This window comes from Stylophora pistillata, chromosome 5, assembly GCF_964205215.1.
Source record: "Stylophora pistillata chromosome 5, jaStyPist1.2, whole genome shotgun sequence".
Lineage (NCBI taxonomy): Eukaryota > Metazoa > Cnidaria > Anthozoa > Scleractinia > Pocilloporidae > Stylophora > Stylophora pistillata.
Window position 1 is genome coordinate 18,171,915 of NC_142523.1, and position 15,137 is coordinate 18,187,051.

Genomic DNA, 15,137 nt, shown 5'->3' on the forward strand with positions numbered 1-15,137 from the left:
ATTAGATTTGAATGGCATGCCCAGGAATGTTGTATCAGATCCTGCCAACATTTCACAATCTAATTTTTTTCCTCGCTGTCACAGCTTCATTATTGTAATGAAAGATCCTGTGGTTAGAAGCAACTCTTGAAAAATAATCCCCAAAAATTTGCAGCAAAAGATATCTGCAATTCATTATAAAACATGTCTTCATATTTTTTCTTTGCCTTAAGGTTCATTCATAAACTCAAGCTTCAGTGTACATACCATCTGGCATGTACAACAGGATCCTGCTTATAACAGTTTTTTTGGTCTTAACACTAAAACAGGAAATCTATACAGCAAAAAAACTGTAAATATAGCACAGGTAGGAATGGAGGAGAGTTAACATTAGTCAATAACACATTTTTCTTTAATAAGGAAATGAATGGCAGTGGATACTTATGAAGGAAGGATGCAACATGGTTGATATCTGCCACTTTCATGCACACTGTTTAATTTAATACCACATAAGCCAAATGACTGGCAAACCAGAACATTACTTTAATTTTTTAAAATAAGCTAGCATCTGGTCACATACCTAATTGGTCAAGCTATTTTTTTACCACAAAATTTGCCTTGCTTTGAGAAGGAGAAGGAGAAAGAGATCATCCAGATTTCCTGGTTAAACTCTCTGGAGTTATTTATCATTCTTGTTTATAGTACTCAGTTCCTCACATTATTTGGTTTCTTGCCTCAAAATATAAATTTTGAATGATTTTATGAAATAATTTTTATATAACAGGAAGGAAGTGGCCACTTTTGTGACCAGACTCTAGCAGTCTTCCATTAAGCTGTAATGGTTTTATTCAATGTTATTTACAGCCTAAAATGTGACAGACTTTCGCATAAAACATTATGTAAACCTACACATAACACTCTTATTGGTTTTTATGTACCACCTTACAGGTGACTCAGTCTTATTTCTGGTGATTACCATTTTATGGTTTTAGATCACCTAATGGTGAGATCACTGTGAGCATGGTATATTGCTTGGTGTGCAAATTAACATGAGATGTATTACTGCCATGCTTGGCAGTAAAGCTGTGACTGTGCTGTGATATAGCTTACTCAGAGGTACATGGAGCGTGGCACTTGTTTTGCTTGGAGGCAGGGATGTGGATTCATTTAAGGAGATTTGGTCCTTGCAATACCTTTACACATACTGTGTCAAACCTGAAAATGCTACTCCAATAGGGCAGAGGGTCCTCAGGTAGTTTATTGAAGGTGGTACCATCTAAACTCATAATTAGAGTGGATAAAAGATATAGTACCTCTTGAAAATATTAGTATGTAAGGTATCTTTAAAGCAAATGCATTATTGAGATCATCAGTGCACCACCAACTACCACTACTTTAGAGTGAAATCCTAGGTATGAGAATGTGTTTTTCATTCCCCTTTCTCACAGTCAAATGTGTCTTATGTGGGCACATTTCTGATGGCAGTCAGCAAAGATTCCAATCAATCTACAGTGGACACCTTGGTAAAAACCATGAATTTTTACAAATGTTATATTTGAGCTGTGGTAAAAAATGAAAACCCTTTAAGACCTTTAATAGTGACAAATGTATGTCTCAGTTAAATGCTTCTCTCGAAGTGCCCCTGAGATCAAAATTTTCATACATCATTTTTTTCCATTTTCGTGTTCAGTGTGTCTCTTTCACCTACTCTGGAAAATTTCAGTTTAGACCGAGCACCAGAAATATCTTTTTTCGGGCCGTTAAATTCACGATTTCGCGTCCGCCATTATTTGATCATGTTCCGGAAGTTGATCGCAGGACTCAGAGGAAGTGACGTCAAAGGCTCAACGCGAAAATCTCACAAGGCAAAATGTCAAGCAAACATAAAAGAGTGCTTTACTCTATTACAAAAACTAAACAAAAATGACTGGGCATTGATGCGTAATTCAAAGCTGAAGTAATCGTGCAGACCATGCTGCAGGTATTTCTCTGCATCGGAGCCTTGCAAATAGATCAGAGCGGGAAAAACGGATGCGATTTGTGCGACTTCGCCGAGTAAACTTGAATCCTACAGAAATATTAGTAATCTACTCCGAACACCTCTCGGAGGACTGTTTCGAGAGATCTGTGTACTTTGAACAGAGTTAATTGACTCTGCTTTGAAGGATCTAGGCGAAGAATTCTGCTGGGTTCAGTGCCTACTGTTCAAGAAGAGAAGGGACAAGAAAAACCGTCCTCAGTACGATCTCGACGCCGGAAAGCGAAGTCTACGAACCTCCACGGATTTTGTCACCTTTACATATGAGCTGATCAATATCCACCTATAACAACTCACGGGAAGAATACCTTACACAAAGGAAAGTACTCGGCGAACATCGTAAATAAGAATGATAAAATAGCCGAATTGAGGATTGAGATTTCTGACCTCAAAGAGCTCACTTTTATACAAAAGAGATGAAAAATATAATTGTGTGCCTTGATTCTAAAAAAAGCTGGCTTTAATATCAGCGAAAGCAGAACGAACAACTTAAGACACAGAGCGTAAAAACACTTTGAAATGTAGCCTTACAGCCAAAATCCGAGAAAATGAAAATTTCTTTAAAAACCTGTCAAACTATCAACCATCTGACAGCCAAGCCAGCGTGCTTTGAAAGGGTCTCAAATTCAACCCAACGCCCGTGACAAACAAATTTAAAATCAGGCCAACTTTTGCGAGATTTATTCGCAAGACGAATGCGCCTCCGTTACACCTTTCACGGACAAAACAAGAACCACTTCTGTTTCATATCAAACTGAATGCCACCGGTTCAGTCTTCTATCGCCCTTCAGAGCCACTTGGAAAATTGTCTTAACGCTACTTGCAGACTGCATCTAATGGCATCTAAGCCAAAAAATACTTTGTAACGCAACGAGGTCACGGCTCTAAAAGAGTTGAAACAAACTCTGCTTTAAACTTCACCGAAGCAACACAACAATAGTTATCATGAATAAGACAGAAAAAACGAAAGAGGCCAAAGTGCAACTCAACAACAGAGCTCACTTCAAACCTCTCAAAGCACCGATAGTAAAAAACACGCAGGAAAGGGTTAATGAGATCATTGACCAAATGCATCGGGGAAAATACATTGATGGCTTAGAAATGGCTTTCACAAACTCCCAATATCCGCCTTCGGATACACAACTAGCCATTGCCGAAAACTATTTTTAATAATCACCCGATCATTTCTCACAATAAAGGAAAATCCCTTACTACAAGCAAAAATACAGTTCGAAGGCGATAAAGCGACATGACCACAAAAGCCACATGGGGAGTCCGTGCCGTTCTGTGTTTATCTTTATTCGCATGGAAAAAATTCATCGTTTGTCGGCGCAAAACTATCCACAGAAGCTTCAGATGATTTCTGGGACAATTCATCGTCTGAAAAAGTCGACATTTTTCGACTGACAACGAAGCAGTTCTCAAAAAAGTAATATGTGTGATTCTCTGTGCAGCGCACAAAGAGAGTTGTGACAAAGCAAAGCATAAAAGTTTGTTGAGCCTTTGACGTCATAATGACGTTTTTGCGGGCTCGGCCGGAACATGTTTTCAACAATGGCGGACGATTTTTGGACGACTTTGAATCGGTAAAAATTGGTCATCGAAGGTTTGTTTTGAGGTTTTAATGGCAAAAGGGTCTTAGCTTGACCCAATTCAACATTGTGTAAACAATTTAGGCCAAAATAAAATGGTCAATTTTCGTCTCAGGGGTACTTTAAGTTTTTTCCAATCCATTTTTTCCTGTTTTTTTTTTTTTTTTGCCAAAAGTTCCTTTGTATGCACTTGCCTTGATGAACACCTTGCACACGTGTGTAGATTAATTTTATGGAATTTAATACTTTTCCATCTTCAATACTAAAATGACACTTTCAATTTGCACAATGTTAAACCGGTTTTATTGTTCATTTTTCATAGTACTGTGTGACATATTGTGTGGGCAATACAAATGAAGCCTGTCTTGATTCTGAATTGCTGCTATCTCAGCACTCTTATGAAGCAAATATAACTCACCATACTCCAAGCTATGCTGTGATGCAGCTGGCCTTGCAGACACCAAGTGTGCACAATATAGTAAGCATCAATATATACCATACTTAAATTAAATGTATTTTAAGAATCGGTTTACCAATAAGTTGAATTGTGCTCGACCAGCAGACTTCCAAAGGAAAGTGTTCAGCCACAGTTCTTTTGTTCACAGAATAACTTTTAAAAATGTTTTTGTACAGTTTCAAATACCACTTTGTGACCTAGTGATTTCATTCACAGTTGAGATCTCATTCATTTCATTCTTAATACCTCTGAGTGTTACCTGTGGATTAGTATTCCTTCTGTTTCAGTCCAATGTGTCCTTCGCCGTCTTAACATGTAATTCTTCAGATCTGTTCGCTGTTGACCATCTTGGTATCCTGCGGACTGTCAGAAATTTGGTGGAAGATGATGCTACATATCATATTCTAGAGGTATTTTCCTCTAATAGCATATTTCTCAAAATCTCTAGATTCCAAATTACCTTTATAGTTTACTCATCCAGGTTTGCTGCAATGAACAGCGTGTATTAATTTTAAGGATTAGGAAAGCCTCATGAGGTAAAGGATTGTCAGAGGAGTCTAAAAATACAAAAAAAAAAAAAACCACACACACTGTCTGTGTCACACCACAGGTTGACAGAATAGTCATCAATCAGCCAGTCCTTTGCTCCTTAATGAAAGCTAGGGAAGAACAGAAAAACAGCTTTGGTATACAAGTTTTTAAACACATGCAACTAAGATTTAAAACTGCAGATGATGCAAGATTGAAATAACCATATCTAGACTTTGGTCAAATTACCTGTCTGGGGAGTGGAGAAAAAAGAAACTTTGGAATTTTTTAATCCTCAAATTAAAATAGGCAAATGAGTGATGAAAAAGCTGGAGAGATCTGAGAGGAGTAATTTTATTCCTCGCTTTTAATTGTTTGCCCATTTTGACGTTTTCCTTTGGGCTACTTTTTCTAATACACCAATTTATTAGATTTCAGTCTCAGCCAAAGATTCTACTGGGTCGCAATTGGTAGAGCTCGCATTGGTGACTGTGGATCTTTCAGGATGCCTTGACCCTCCATTATTTGAAGATCCTTTTTTCACGTTTAGCGTGGACGAAGGCGAGAGCGGCCTCACTGTTGGATTTATTAAGGTATGCTGTTCTAGTTGCAGTGGTTTTCATGCTGTATTCCTGAGCCCAATTGAGAATTACGGAGTGTATTCAATCATGATACTCTAAGCGTTGTTGTTTTAACTCTGCTTGGAAAGAGCCAAGGTCAAGCACATCAAGGGCCACTACAGTTTAGGTTAGGAGCTTCCTGAATGCCTTCTCCAGTATGAGTAAACGAATTAATGCAAAAAAAAATTTCAATGACTAATACAAAATTGCCGATACATGTTATTATGATCCATCGACTATTTTTGCTCGCTCGCGATTGGTCTAAACAAAACGCATTTATGTATATAAGAACGATCCTTCGCAGTAAAGCACTATTTGAGCAATAGTGGAAATCAGACCTGAAAAAAATTTCAGGCCTGTACGGGATTCGAACCACTGACCTCTGCGATACTAGTGCAGCGCTACCAATTGAGCTAACAAGCCAACTGAGAGCAGGCCATCAAATTAATTCGATATAAACCCGTAGATGATAAATCGAACAACAACAAACATATGAAACATATGAGTGAACTGCGGTTATGAGACGTATATAAGAACGATCCTTCGCAGTAAAGCACTATTTGAGCAATAGTGGAAATCAGACCTGAAAAAAATTTCAGGCCTGTACGGGATTCGAACCACTGACCTCTGCGATACTAGTGCAGCGCTCTACCAATTGAGCTAACAAGCCAACTGGGAGCAGGCCATCAAATTAATTCGATATAAACCCGTAGATGATAAATCGAACAACAACAAACATATAAAACATATGAGTGAACTGCGGTTATGAGACGTATATAAGAACGATCCTTCGCAGTAAAGCACTATTTGAGCAATAGTGGAAATCAGACCTGAAAATAATTTCAGGCCTGTACGGGATTCGAACCACTGACCTCTGCGATACTAGTGCAGCGCTCTACCAATTGAGCTAACAAGCCAACTGGGAGCAGGCCATCAAATTAATTCGATATAAACCCGTAGATGATAAATCGAACAACAACAAACATATGAAACATATGAGTGAACTGCGGTTATGAGACGTATATAAGAACGATCCTTCGCAGTAAAGCACTATTTGAGCAATAGTGGAAATCAGACCTGAAAAAAATTTCAGGCCTGTACGGGATTCGAACCACTGACCTCTGCGATACTAGTGCAGCGCTCTACCAATTGAGCTAACAAGCCAACTGGGAGCAGGCCATCAAATTAATTCGATATAAACCCGTAGATGATAAATCGAACAAAGATACTAGAGCGATACTAGAGCGCTGCACTAGTATCGCAGAGGTCAGTGGTTCGAATCCCGTACAGGCCTGAAATTTTTTTCAGGTCTGATTTCCACTATTGCTCAAATAGTGCTTTACTGCGAAGGATCGTTCTTATATACGTCTCATAACCGCAGTTCACTCATATGTTTCATATGTTTGTTGTTGTTAAAACGCATTATATGACCAAATGTGTACTAAATAAAGCTGGGTGATATCCGAGGATATCACCCAAGTGATAATCCTCAGTTTTCAAACCATCGCCACTACGATAGATGAGAGAGCGCTCAGTGGTTGTTACAGACGAAGGGAAATATTTGTTTGTGGACACTCGAAAGATAACTCCCCATCCCACGCGGCAAACAGTATGCTTTTCGTATATGAGAACGATTCTTCGCAGTAAAGCACCATTTGAGCAATAGTGAAAATCAGACCTGAAAAAAAATTTCAGGCCTGTACGGGATTCGAACCACTGACCTCTGAGTATCGCAGAGGTCAGTGGTTCGAATCCCGTACAGGCCTGAAATTTTTTTCAGGTCTGATTTCCACTATTGCTCAAATAGTGCTTTACTGCGAAGGATCGTTCTTATATACGTCTCATAACCGCAGTTCACTCATATGTTTCATATGTTTGTTGTTGTTCGATTTATCATCTACGGGTTTATATCGAATTAATTTGATGGCCTGCTCCCAGTTGGCTTGTTAGCTCAATTGGTAGAGCGCTGCACTAGTATCGCAGAGGTCAGTGGTTCGAATCCCGTACAGGCCTGAAATTTTTTTCAGGTCTGATTTCCACTATTGCTCAAATAGTGCTTTACTGCGAAGGATCGTTCTTATATACGTCTCATAACCGCAGTTCACTCATATGTTTTATATGTTTGTTGTTGTTCGATTTATCATCTACGGGTTTATATCGAATTAATTTGATGGCCTGCTCCCAGTTGGCTTGTTAGCTCAATTGGTAGAGCGCTGCACTAGTATCGCAGAGGTCAGTGGTTCGAATCCCGTACAGGCCTGAAATTTTTTTCAGGTCTGATTTCCACTATTGCTCAAATAGTGCTTTACTGCGAAGGATCGTTCTTATATACGTCTCATAACCGCAGTTCACTCATATGTTTCATATGTTTGTTGTTGTTAAAACGCATTATATGACCAAATGTGTACTAAATAAAGCTGGGTGATATCCGAGGATATCACCCAAGTGATAATCCTCAGTTTTCAAACCATCGCCACTACGATAGATGAGAGAGCGCTCAGTGGTTGTTACAGACGAAGGGAAATATTTGTTTGTGGACACTCGAAAGATAACTCCCCATCCCACGCGGCAAACAGTATGCTTTTCGTATATGAGAACGATTCTTCGCAGTAAAGCACCATTTGAGCAATAGTGAAAATCAGACCTGAAAAAAAATTTCAGGCCTGTACGGGATTCGAACCACTGACCTCTGAGTATCGCAGAGGTCAGTGGTTCGAATCCCGTACAGGCCTGAAATTTTTTTCAGGTCTGATTTTCACTATTGCTCAAATGGTGCTTTACTGCGAAGAATCGTTCTCATATACGTCTCATAACCGCAGTTCACACATATGTTTCATATGTTTGTTGTTGTTTGATTTATCATCTACGGGTTTATATCGAATTAATTTGATGGCCTGCTCCCAGTTGGCTTGTTAGCTCAATTGGTAGAGCGCTGCACTAGTATCGCAGAGGTCAGTGGTTCGAATCCCGTACAGGCCTGAAATTTTTTTCAGGTCTGATTTTCACTATTGCTCAAATGGTGCTTTACTGCGAAGAATCGTTCTCATATACGTCTCATAACCGCAGTTCACACATATGTTTCATATGTTTGTTGTTAGTATGCTTTTCGTAAACATACTTTCAAGCGCGTTGCGAAATTTTTTAAGGATACTTAACACAATAGGCTCTATTTTGTGCAAAAACATGCCCGTATATTGTCCTTGGACATTATCTGTTCCTCGAAGTTCACAGTTTTCATCGAACTTCAAGGTTCTCGGAATCTTGGAATGGAAAATGTTCACGGACAATCATTCGTGCTTATTTTGGCGCCAAATAGTGGCTATTATTTATTTGGTATACACTAAAACAATGGTTAACCTCAACGTCGGTGGCTAAAAGTGGATATTTATTGCGGGCTCGGTAAATATCCACCGCTAGCCACCTCCACCTTGGTGCATAGTAATTAATTAATTCATGTATATTAAACAAAATTTCCTTTGAAATTTACTGGTATATGTTTTTGTCTCCAGGCAGTTAACCGCCATACTGGTTTGAGTGAAAATATCTCGTGCTATTTGAAGAATGAACAAATCAAGTATTTGTAAGTTTTTAGTTGTTCATTTATCTGTATGATTTTTCGTAACCCGTATAGTTTCGTGCCGTTTTGTAGCTAAATTACTATCAAAACTCCTGGAATCTTCCTTTCGTTCCCTTTCGCCTCGAAGACTTTTCTTCTGTACCGAAATATGAAATCACAGCAAATGTGTCACTGGTGAATTCAGAAGCACGTTTTAAAAATTGATCGCCCAAAGTTATTCAGGATTGCTTTTATTTCTTTGCCTCGTTCATTAATTGGTTTGATGTGTATTCGGGTGACTTGTTTGGATACATCTAGTGTTTAATTTGATTCCGATTCAATTCAGAGATTAGGCTTGAATTTAAGTTATATGGCGAGTAGAGTAATTTTACGAGAGGAGTGACTTGCTTTGGCACCAACAACAACCACCATCGTTGGTAAGCACTCTCAAAGCTATCATCATTTTGTAGTGATCGCTGTTTCCAACTTTATTTCGGTACTTGAAATTGTGAAGAAAATTTTGACAACATAAGTCTTATTCGTCCGGTTACGGTTTCTTTTGGAGATCTACTCTTCTGGGCAACAAGTATCTAGCAGACTCGTGAAAGTTTTTTTTACCTCTGTTTTTCCCCTCGGGTTTTTTTTTTCTTTTGCGCTCTGCTCTGAATCATGAGCGTGAACTTGATTCGATAGCCTAAATGACCAGTCGCCTTTGTATTGTTGTACGTTCCAGGTTCGAGGTAAATCAGACGTCTGGTGAAATCAAGACTGCTAGAGCTCTTGATCGTGAGACCGCTGATTTTCACCTATTTATTGTGGAGGCAAATCTTCACTTTCTCAACGGGTCTTACAAAAGCCTTGCAGAAGTACGGGTAACTGTTGAAGACATTAATGATAATCCGCCAGTGCTAGCTAAAGAGGAGTACACAATGTCTCTGAGCCTGCATGCAAAGCCTAGTCTTCTGTTACACTTAAATGTGAGTTTTTACTTGGGACGTGTAACAATAGGCCTTTTGCAGTTAGAGATCACGTGCTTAGATACCGCATAGCAACGCCATACTGGAGAGCAAACACTCCAGTGATCTCAGACAAAATAGAGATCACAGAGGTCTGCATTCAAACAAAGAATACAGCGGATAACAAGCTACAGGGTATCCCAATTCGAGAAATCTTGTAAGTTTTAATCAACAGCTTCCTTGGAGTGTATCAGCGAAAAACGAATTTTGGTGTGATTTTGCTGCTGATACACTCCGGGGAAGCTGTTGATTACTTACTGGATTTCTCGAATTGGGATACCTTTTGACCAGTTATCCGCTGTATTCTTTGTTTGAATGCAGACCTATGTGACCTCTATACTGTCTGAGATCACTGGAGTGCTTGCTCTTCAGTATGGCGTTGGTATGCGGTATCTAAGCACGTGATCTCTAGCTGCAAAAGGCCTATTGAAACAGCTTCTCTGTAGGGTTTTATGGCATTGACCGATTCTCGTCTCCTATTGAGCATGACGAGGGGCTAACGCTCGAAACGTCAGCGTTTTAACTCTTTACGGTGGCCAATTTACAATTTCAACTTAGTTGATATTACCAAATTACCTTGTTGCCCCCACCGACGCAGCACCACAGTTTCTTTGAAAAATTGCCCCCCTTATTCCTATTGAGCATGGCCTATCCCGGCAACCACCCCTCCGTATTTTTACTCGACGCTGTGAAGGTGTTGTGGAACTTTAAGGGTAACTGTTCTGAGTTGTTAAGAATAGAATCTTAGAAGCTATCCTACCTTCTTCTAGATGAGAGTGTGCAAAAATCTAGGCTAGTAGAGCGAAAGAAATACCCATTGCCAATACCCTCGTTATGAGGCGGCAATATTTTTGGAAGAGGCTGGCAAGCTTGTGTCTTCGACATCAGGCCTCTTTCTTCAATTTGTGCATACTACCACGAACTAATTGGTAGTTCGGCCCAGGTCCAGGGTTTAGCAAGTAGACGAGGCGAGATAGACAGACACGCAGTCACATGAAAGGTAGACAGGATGACACAAATCCACACAGACACACAAGAAAAAGCCGATGAATGAACATAGATGCTAAGTGAGCGGAGAATCGCACTTTTCCCAATCTCATGTCTTGATTGTGCTGTTATTTTTTCTTTCAGGCAAGTGATAAGGATATTGGTCAAAATGCTGAGGTGGCATTTGAAGATAACAGATGGAAATGAAAAGCAGCTATTTTGGATTAATTCATCGAGCGGGGATTTGTTTCTCGTTGCGCCAATAACCTTTACCGTAAACGACATTGTTGTCCTTATCGTAGAGGCTCGAGACGCATCTGCCACAAATTCCTTACGAGACACAACGCTTGTGAGGGCGTCATTCTACGGTAAGGGAACAAGTTTTGAAGTAAGATGGCTTCCTCTTCCTTCTTGTCACCGAGGATGCAGTCACATTTACTTCTAAACTCTAAATTTACAATTTCACTACGAAGTTAAAGAAAAAATTTTTTTCTGTTCAAAGTTTCCCGTTCACTCAAAACACGTTTCTTAGTCCAAGTGGCTAAGTAACCAGGCCTCTGAGCCTACAGCCAGGCCTATAGCTAGTTTCCAGTTACTACAGTTCAAATTCGCGGAACTCCGCGACACTCCGAAGCCAGGAGAAAGTTCCTATTTCTGAAGAAAGGAGTCTTTGCATCTGCTTTCGTGCCTTAGTTGCTGTTGCTCGAGCGGGACACAAAGGGGTTAAGGGTGGCATTCTACCCGAGAGGATCCAACCCAAATGAGATGCAAGCAAGTAAAGACCAGGACTCAATCTTTTCCTCTATGGTAAAATCAATTCACTGTACTAATCATTTCCAATCAACAATTCCACAGTTGACACGTCTAGTTCACTTGGGAGAGTGTCAGCAAGTTGACGCTCTTGGCTCCTTTAAAAGGAATTCAAACAGCTTAGAATTAATAGGTGCCCACTGGGTGATTCTAGTGATTTTTTTGGAACTACATTTGCTTGAATGTTCATAGTCTATCCATTTTTCAATTTCAAACCAAACTCAACCACTGGAGTCTTAAATTCCTTATTCCAAATGTAAAAACAGTCAGGATTTCAGTATCGTCAGGCACCAACCGGAGTTTATTTACTAAATTCTTACTTATGTAAGTCCTCTGGCTTCCACAATCTAGCGAGAGTTGTACAGATTGCTTCTTTGAAGTACTGAGGTTCACAGTATCTGCCAGTGCAGTCTGCATACGAAATCGTTCACCAGAAACCAGTAATGAACTCTCAGTTTCATGTACTATTTGGAGTTCAGTGAACATGAGCAAAGTTTCATTTCCTTCATTGGAAGAAAACCTTTAATTTGTGGACACAGACTCCCGTCGTGATTTCCAACTTTCTGGCAGTGGAAACATGGCTTTTTAACTTTGCAATCTTTTAATAGATGATTCGGCCTTATGCAAATAAAACAGTTTCTTTTGATTTTTACCTTTCTTGACTCAACAGTTAGACAAGCTTTACACTGGTCACTCCAGTAGTCCTTTCTTTGACAAGGGCTTAGCGAAGGGCTAAGGCTCTGACGAAGGGCTAACGCTCGAACCGTCAGCTGTTTAACTATTTACAGTGGCCAATTTACAATTTCAACTTAGTTGATAAAACAAAACATCCTGGAAATTACTGACTTTGGCATCTTTGATTTGATGAGGAAAACAAAATGAGGGTGGTCCACATTTTCGCCAAGAGCTCTAAGAGATCGAAGGATGTTTCTCAATCATATATGTTTTGCGACGTTTCGCAATGACATTTAAAGGGGCAGGAAGATCCATTAACGCTGAGTAGTGACCATCCATTATGAACTCATCTCTTCCAAATCTCTCTTGGAGTAAATTTGCTGCTACTTCATAGTTAGAGTTAGCTAGTTTTAGCCTAGAGATCACTGCAGTGGCATCCCCTTCTAATTGACACCGCGGAAATACGTTCTTTAACCTATTGACGTCCAGTGCGCCCGTATGCGCCCATGTGGACCCACACCCTTTCTACGCCTTGTGACGTCATCACTTTTAACCCTGGAGCACGACTTTGAGCACGTACTTAAACAGGTTGAAAATATCTTACAAACGATACCAGAATGAGCGCAATCGAGTGAAGGAGATTGGAGAAAATAATAGCCAAAAAACCACGTAACTTTGACCTGAAAATCTGCACGAAAATCTTGTTCCATTACCCACCTACCTTTCTGAGCATGTGGTTTGAAAATAATGAGTAGTTTCCTACAAAATCTCTACACCAAAATGAAGCCTACTAAATTTCCAGCAAGTGAGGAGAAACTTCAGGCAAGGAGAGGGAATAAAAGGGCAGGAGAAAGACAGAAAAGTAAAAGTCGTAAAGTAAAAGTCATAAGTGGGGCATTACTTTTCAACCCAAAATCTCGAAATTTTGCTTTCTGCGCGTGCCCGAGATTTTCAGGCCGCCATTTTGCATTTGGATCGAAAGGCCGTCAAGTGTACAGGCTGTCAAGGGGTTTTTGGTAAGTTTGAGCTTTTAAAACCACAACAGTGACCCGAAATCTGCTCGACTAGCTTCAAAACACAGTTTTTCACAAAAGCTGCGGCCATTAATGGGGGCACGATACGGTATTTTATTGGTTAGCGGACACCTCAACGAAACCATAAAATGCCGTTAACTTTTACAATGTTTTCGCCGTGAGTCAAATCGACAGCGTAAAAAGGAAAAACTTAGAAAGATACTGTAAACTTAGCTTTGAAACTCCATTCACCTTTTGGATAGTTCACAAGCTCAATTATATAATTTGCCAAAGCCGAACTGAAGTTGCACACGATATGAAATTGTTGTTTTTCGCTGGCGGCTCCGTGGCAACTAAGTTTTGTTTATAGAAGAGCATGAGCACTAAGGCTAAAAATGAGACGGTTTTTGAATGGCTGAAGCGGTGTAAAAGGACGCTGCACCATCAGGTTTGTAAAGCAGTGGCTTGAACCGTCTAAATCTGCATGTCAACGGCATTCCGGTCAGATTCGCCGAGAAGACGAAACATGCCCGTGTAGCACAGGCACTGTAGCACTATTCCCACTTGGCCAAAAACCTATGACTGTAACATGTATAGGACTGAAGCCCCCAAAAATACAAAAATTGGCTCAACCAGAGGAAGAATGAACCGAGGTATGTTTAATTACAAAATGTCCATTGTAATGGTAATAAATTAAGTTTTCACTTTCCACCTCAGTTTGTATTTTTTTTTTCTAAGCTGTAATTTTTTTTCTGAGCAATAATTTTACTTTCCCAACAAGTATTTGTTTCCCATCACAATTATGAATAATTTGTAGTATGTCTTTTTTTTATACCGTTCTTTCCTCACTAATCATTCTATTTCTTTCTTTTTTCTTTTTCTTTTCTTTCTTTACTAACTTACTGCCATCTGCAACATAAAACGTAGTAAGCTAACAGAATACTTCTGGTTTATATAGCTCCCTGATTCACAAAGTAACATTACCATCATGGTACTACTAGAAAACAAATGTTTAAAAAAAACAAATGTTTAAAAAACAAAAGTACTGTAAGGTAAAATAATTATAATAATATAATTTAATCGATTTATGTGAATAAAGCACTGTATTGTCTTTTCTCATATTGCAACAGCCTTGAACGAATCAACTATCTTCTAAACTTGATTTCTTATATTCAGAAGCTGCTTGAATTACAAACAAAGAACTTATGTTGGGTGTTTATGGAGGTGGAAAGAACATAATGATTGATGATGATTAATCTTCCAAATTAGAAAAGTCAGAGGGAAATTATCAGAAGTATTTCTGAAGTCAAAGTTGTTTGTTAAAAATGTTCAGGAGAAAATTGATTAGATTAAGTCAGCTGTCAATTCCCAGTTAACACTAAGTCATGAGGAGTAACCAAAAGCTTGTAATTAGCCTGTGTACTGCTGTGCCCATCCAGTCAAATAAAAATCAGGGATGGGATATTCCCAAACGTAAACAATGATAGCACCATACAAATGTCCTTTTCCCAACTTATTACTGGGGAGGGGAGCACTGGTATGGCTACAGTAGTTGTAGTCAATAAGAAATTCTTACTAATTTCAGCAATATACATATTTTTTGCCACCTTGAAAGAAAATGGCTACAAGTCAAATAGGAATGTTTCATAACAATGTTCTGTAGGGATATGATGTAATATTACTGATGGGGATCATAATTATCCTTACAGTGGCAGAGCATGTGATGTGTATGTAAAGCAGAGCAAAGCTAATCTTAAAAAAATGAATGGAAGAAGAGTAGTTGATTATTTGCATAAATTAATGCAATGCACACGCAAGATAGTGGAATAGACCTCAGGTAAACATACATGTGCCTGTAAAAGTTTC

The 15,137-nt window shown here is 39.2% G+C and overlaps 1 protein-coding gene across 1 annotated transcript; it reads left to right on the forward strand.

Moving 5' to 3' along the window:
• The first annotated feature begins 213 nt into the window (after positions 1–213).
• On the forward strand, positions 214–12,235 carry LOC111331042 (cadherin-12). The gene is made up of 8 exons (XM_088762134.1): positions 214–346; positions 1,428–1,502; positions 3,932–4,087; positions 4,354–4,476; positions 5,026–5,187; positions 8,724–8,794; positions 9,504–9,747; positions 10,918–12,235. Exons 2-8 carry the CDS (start codon positions 1,458–1,460, stop codon positions 10,978–10,980), a joined length of 864 nt encoding a protein of 287 aa, XP_088618260.1. The 5' UTR covers positions 214–346; positions 1,428–1,457; the 3' UTR covers positions 10,981–12,235.
• The last annotated feature ends 2,902 nt before the right edge of the window (positions 12,236–15,137 follow it).

Excerpts from the sequence above, each read along its gene's own strand:
- LOC111331042 (XM_088762134.1), top strand. The coding sequence starts at position 1,458 with ATGGCAGTCAGCAAAGATTCCAATCAATCTACAGTGGACACCTTG. Across the intron at positions 5,188-8,723 it reads TCACTGTTGGATTTATTAAG|GCAGTTAACCGCCATACTGG; the intron begins GTATGCTGTTCT and ends TTTTGTCTCCAG. Across the intron at positions 9,748-10,917 it reads GTCTTCTGTTACACTTAAAT|GCAAGTGATAAGGATATTGG; the intron begins GTGAGTTTTTAC and ends TTTTTCTTTCAG.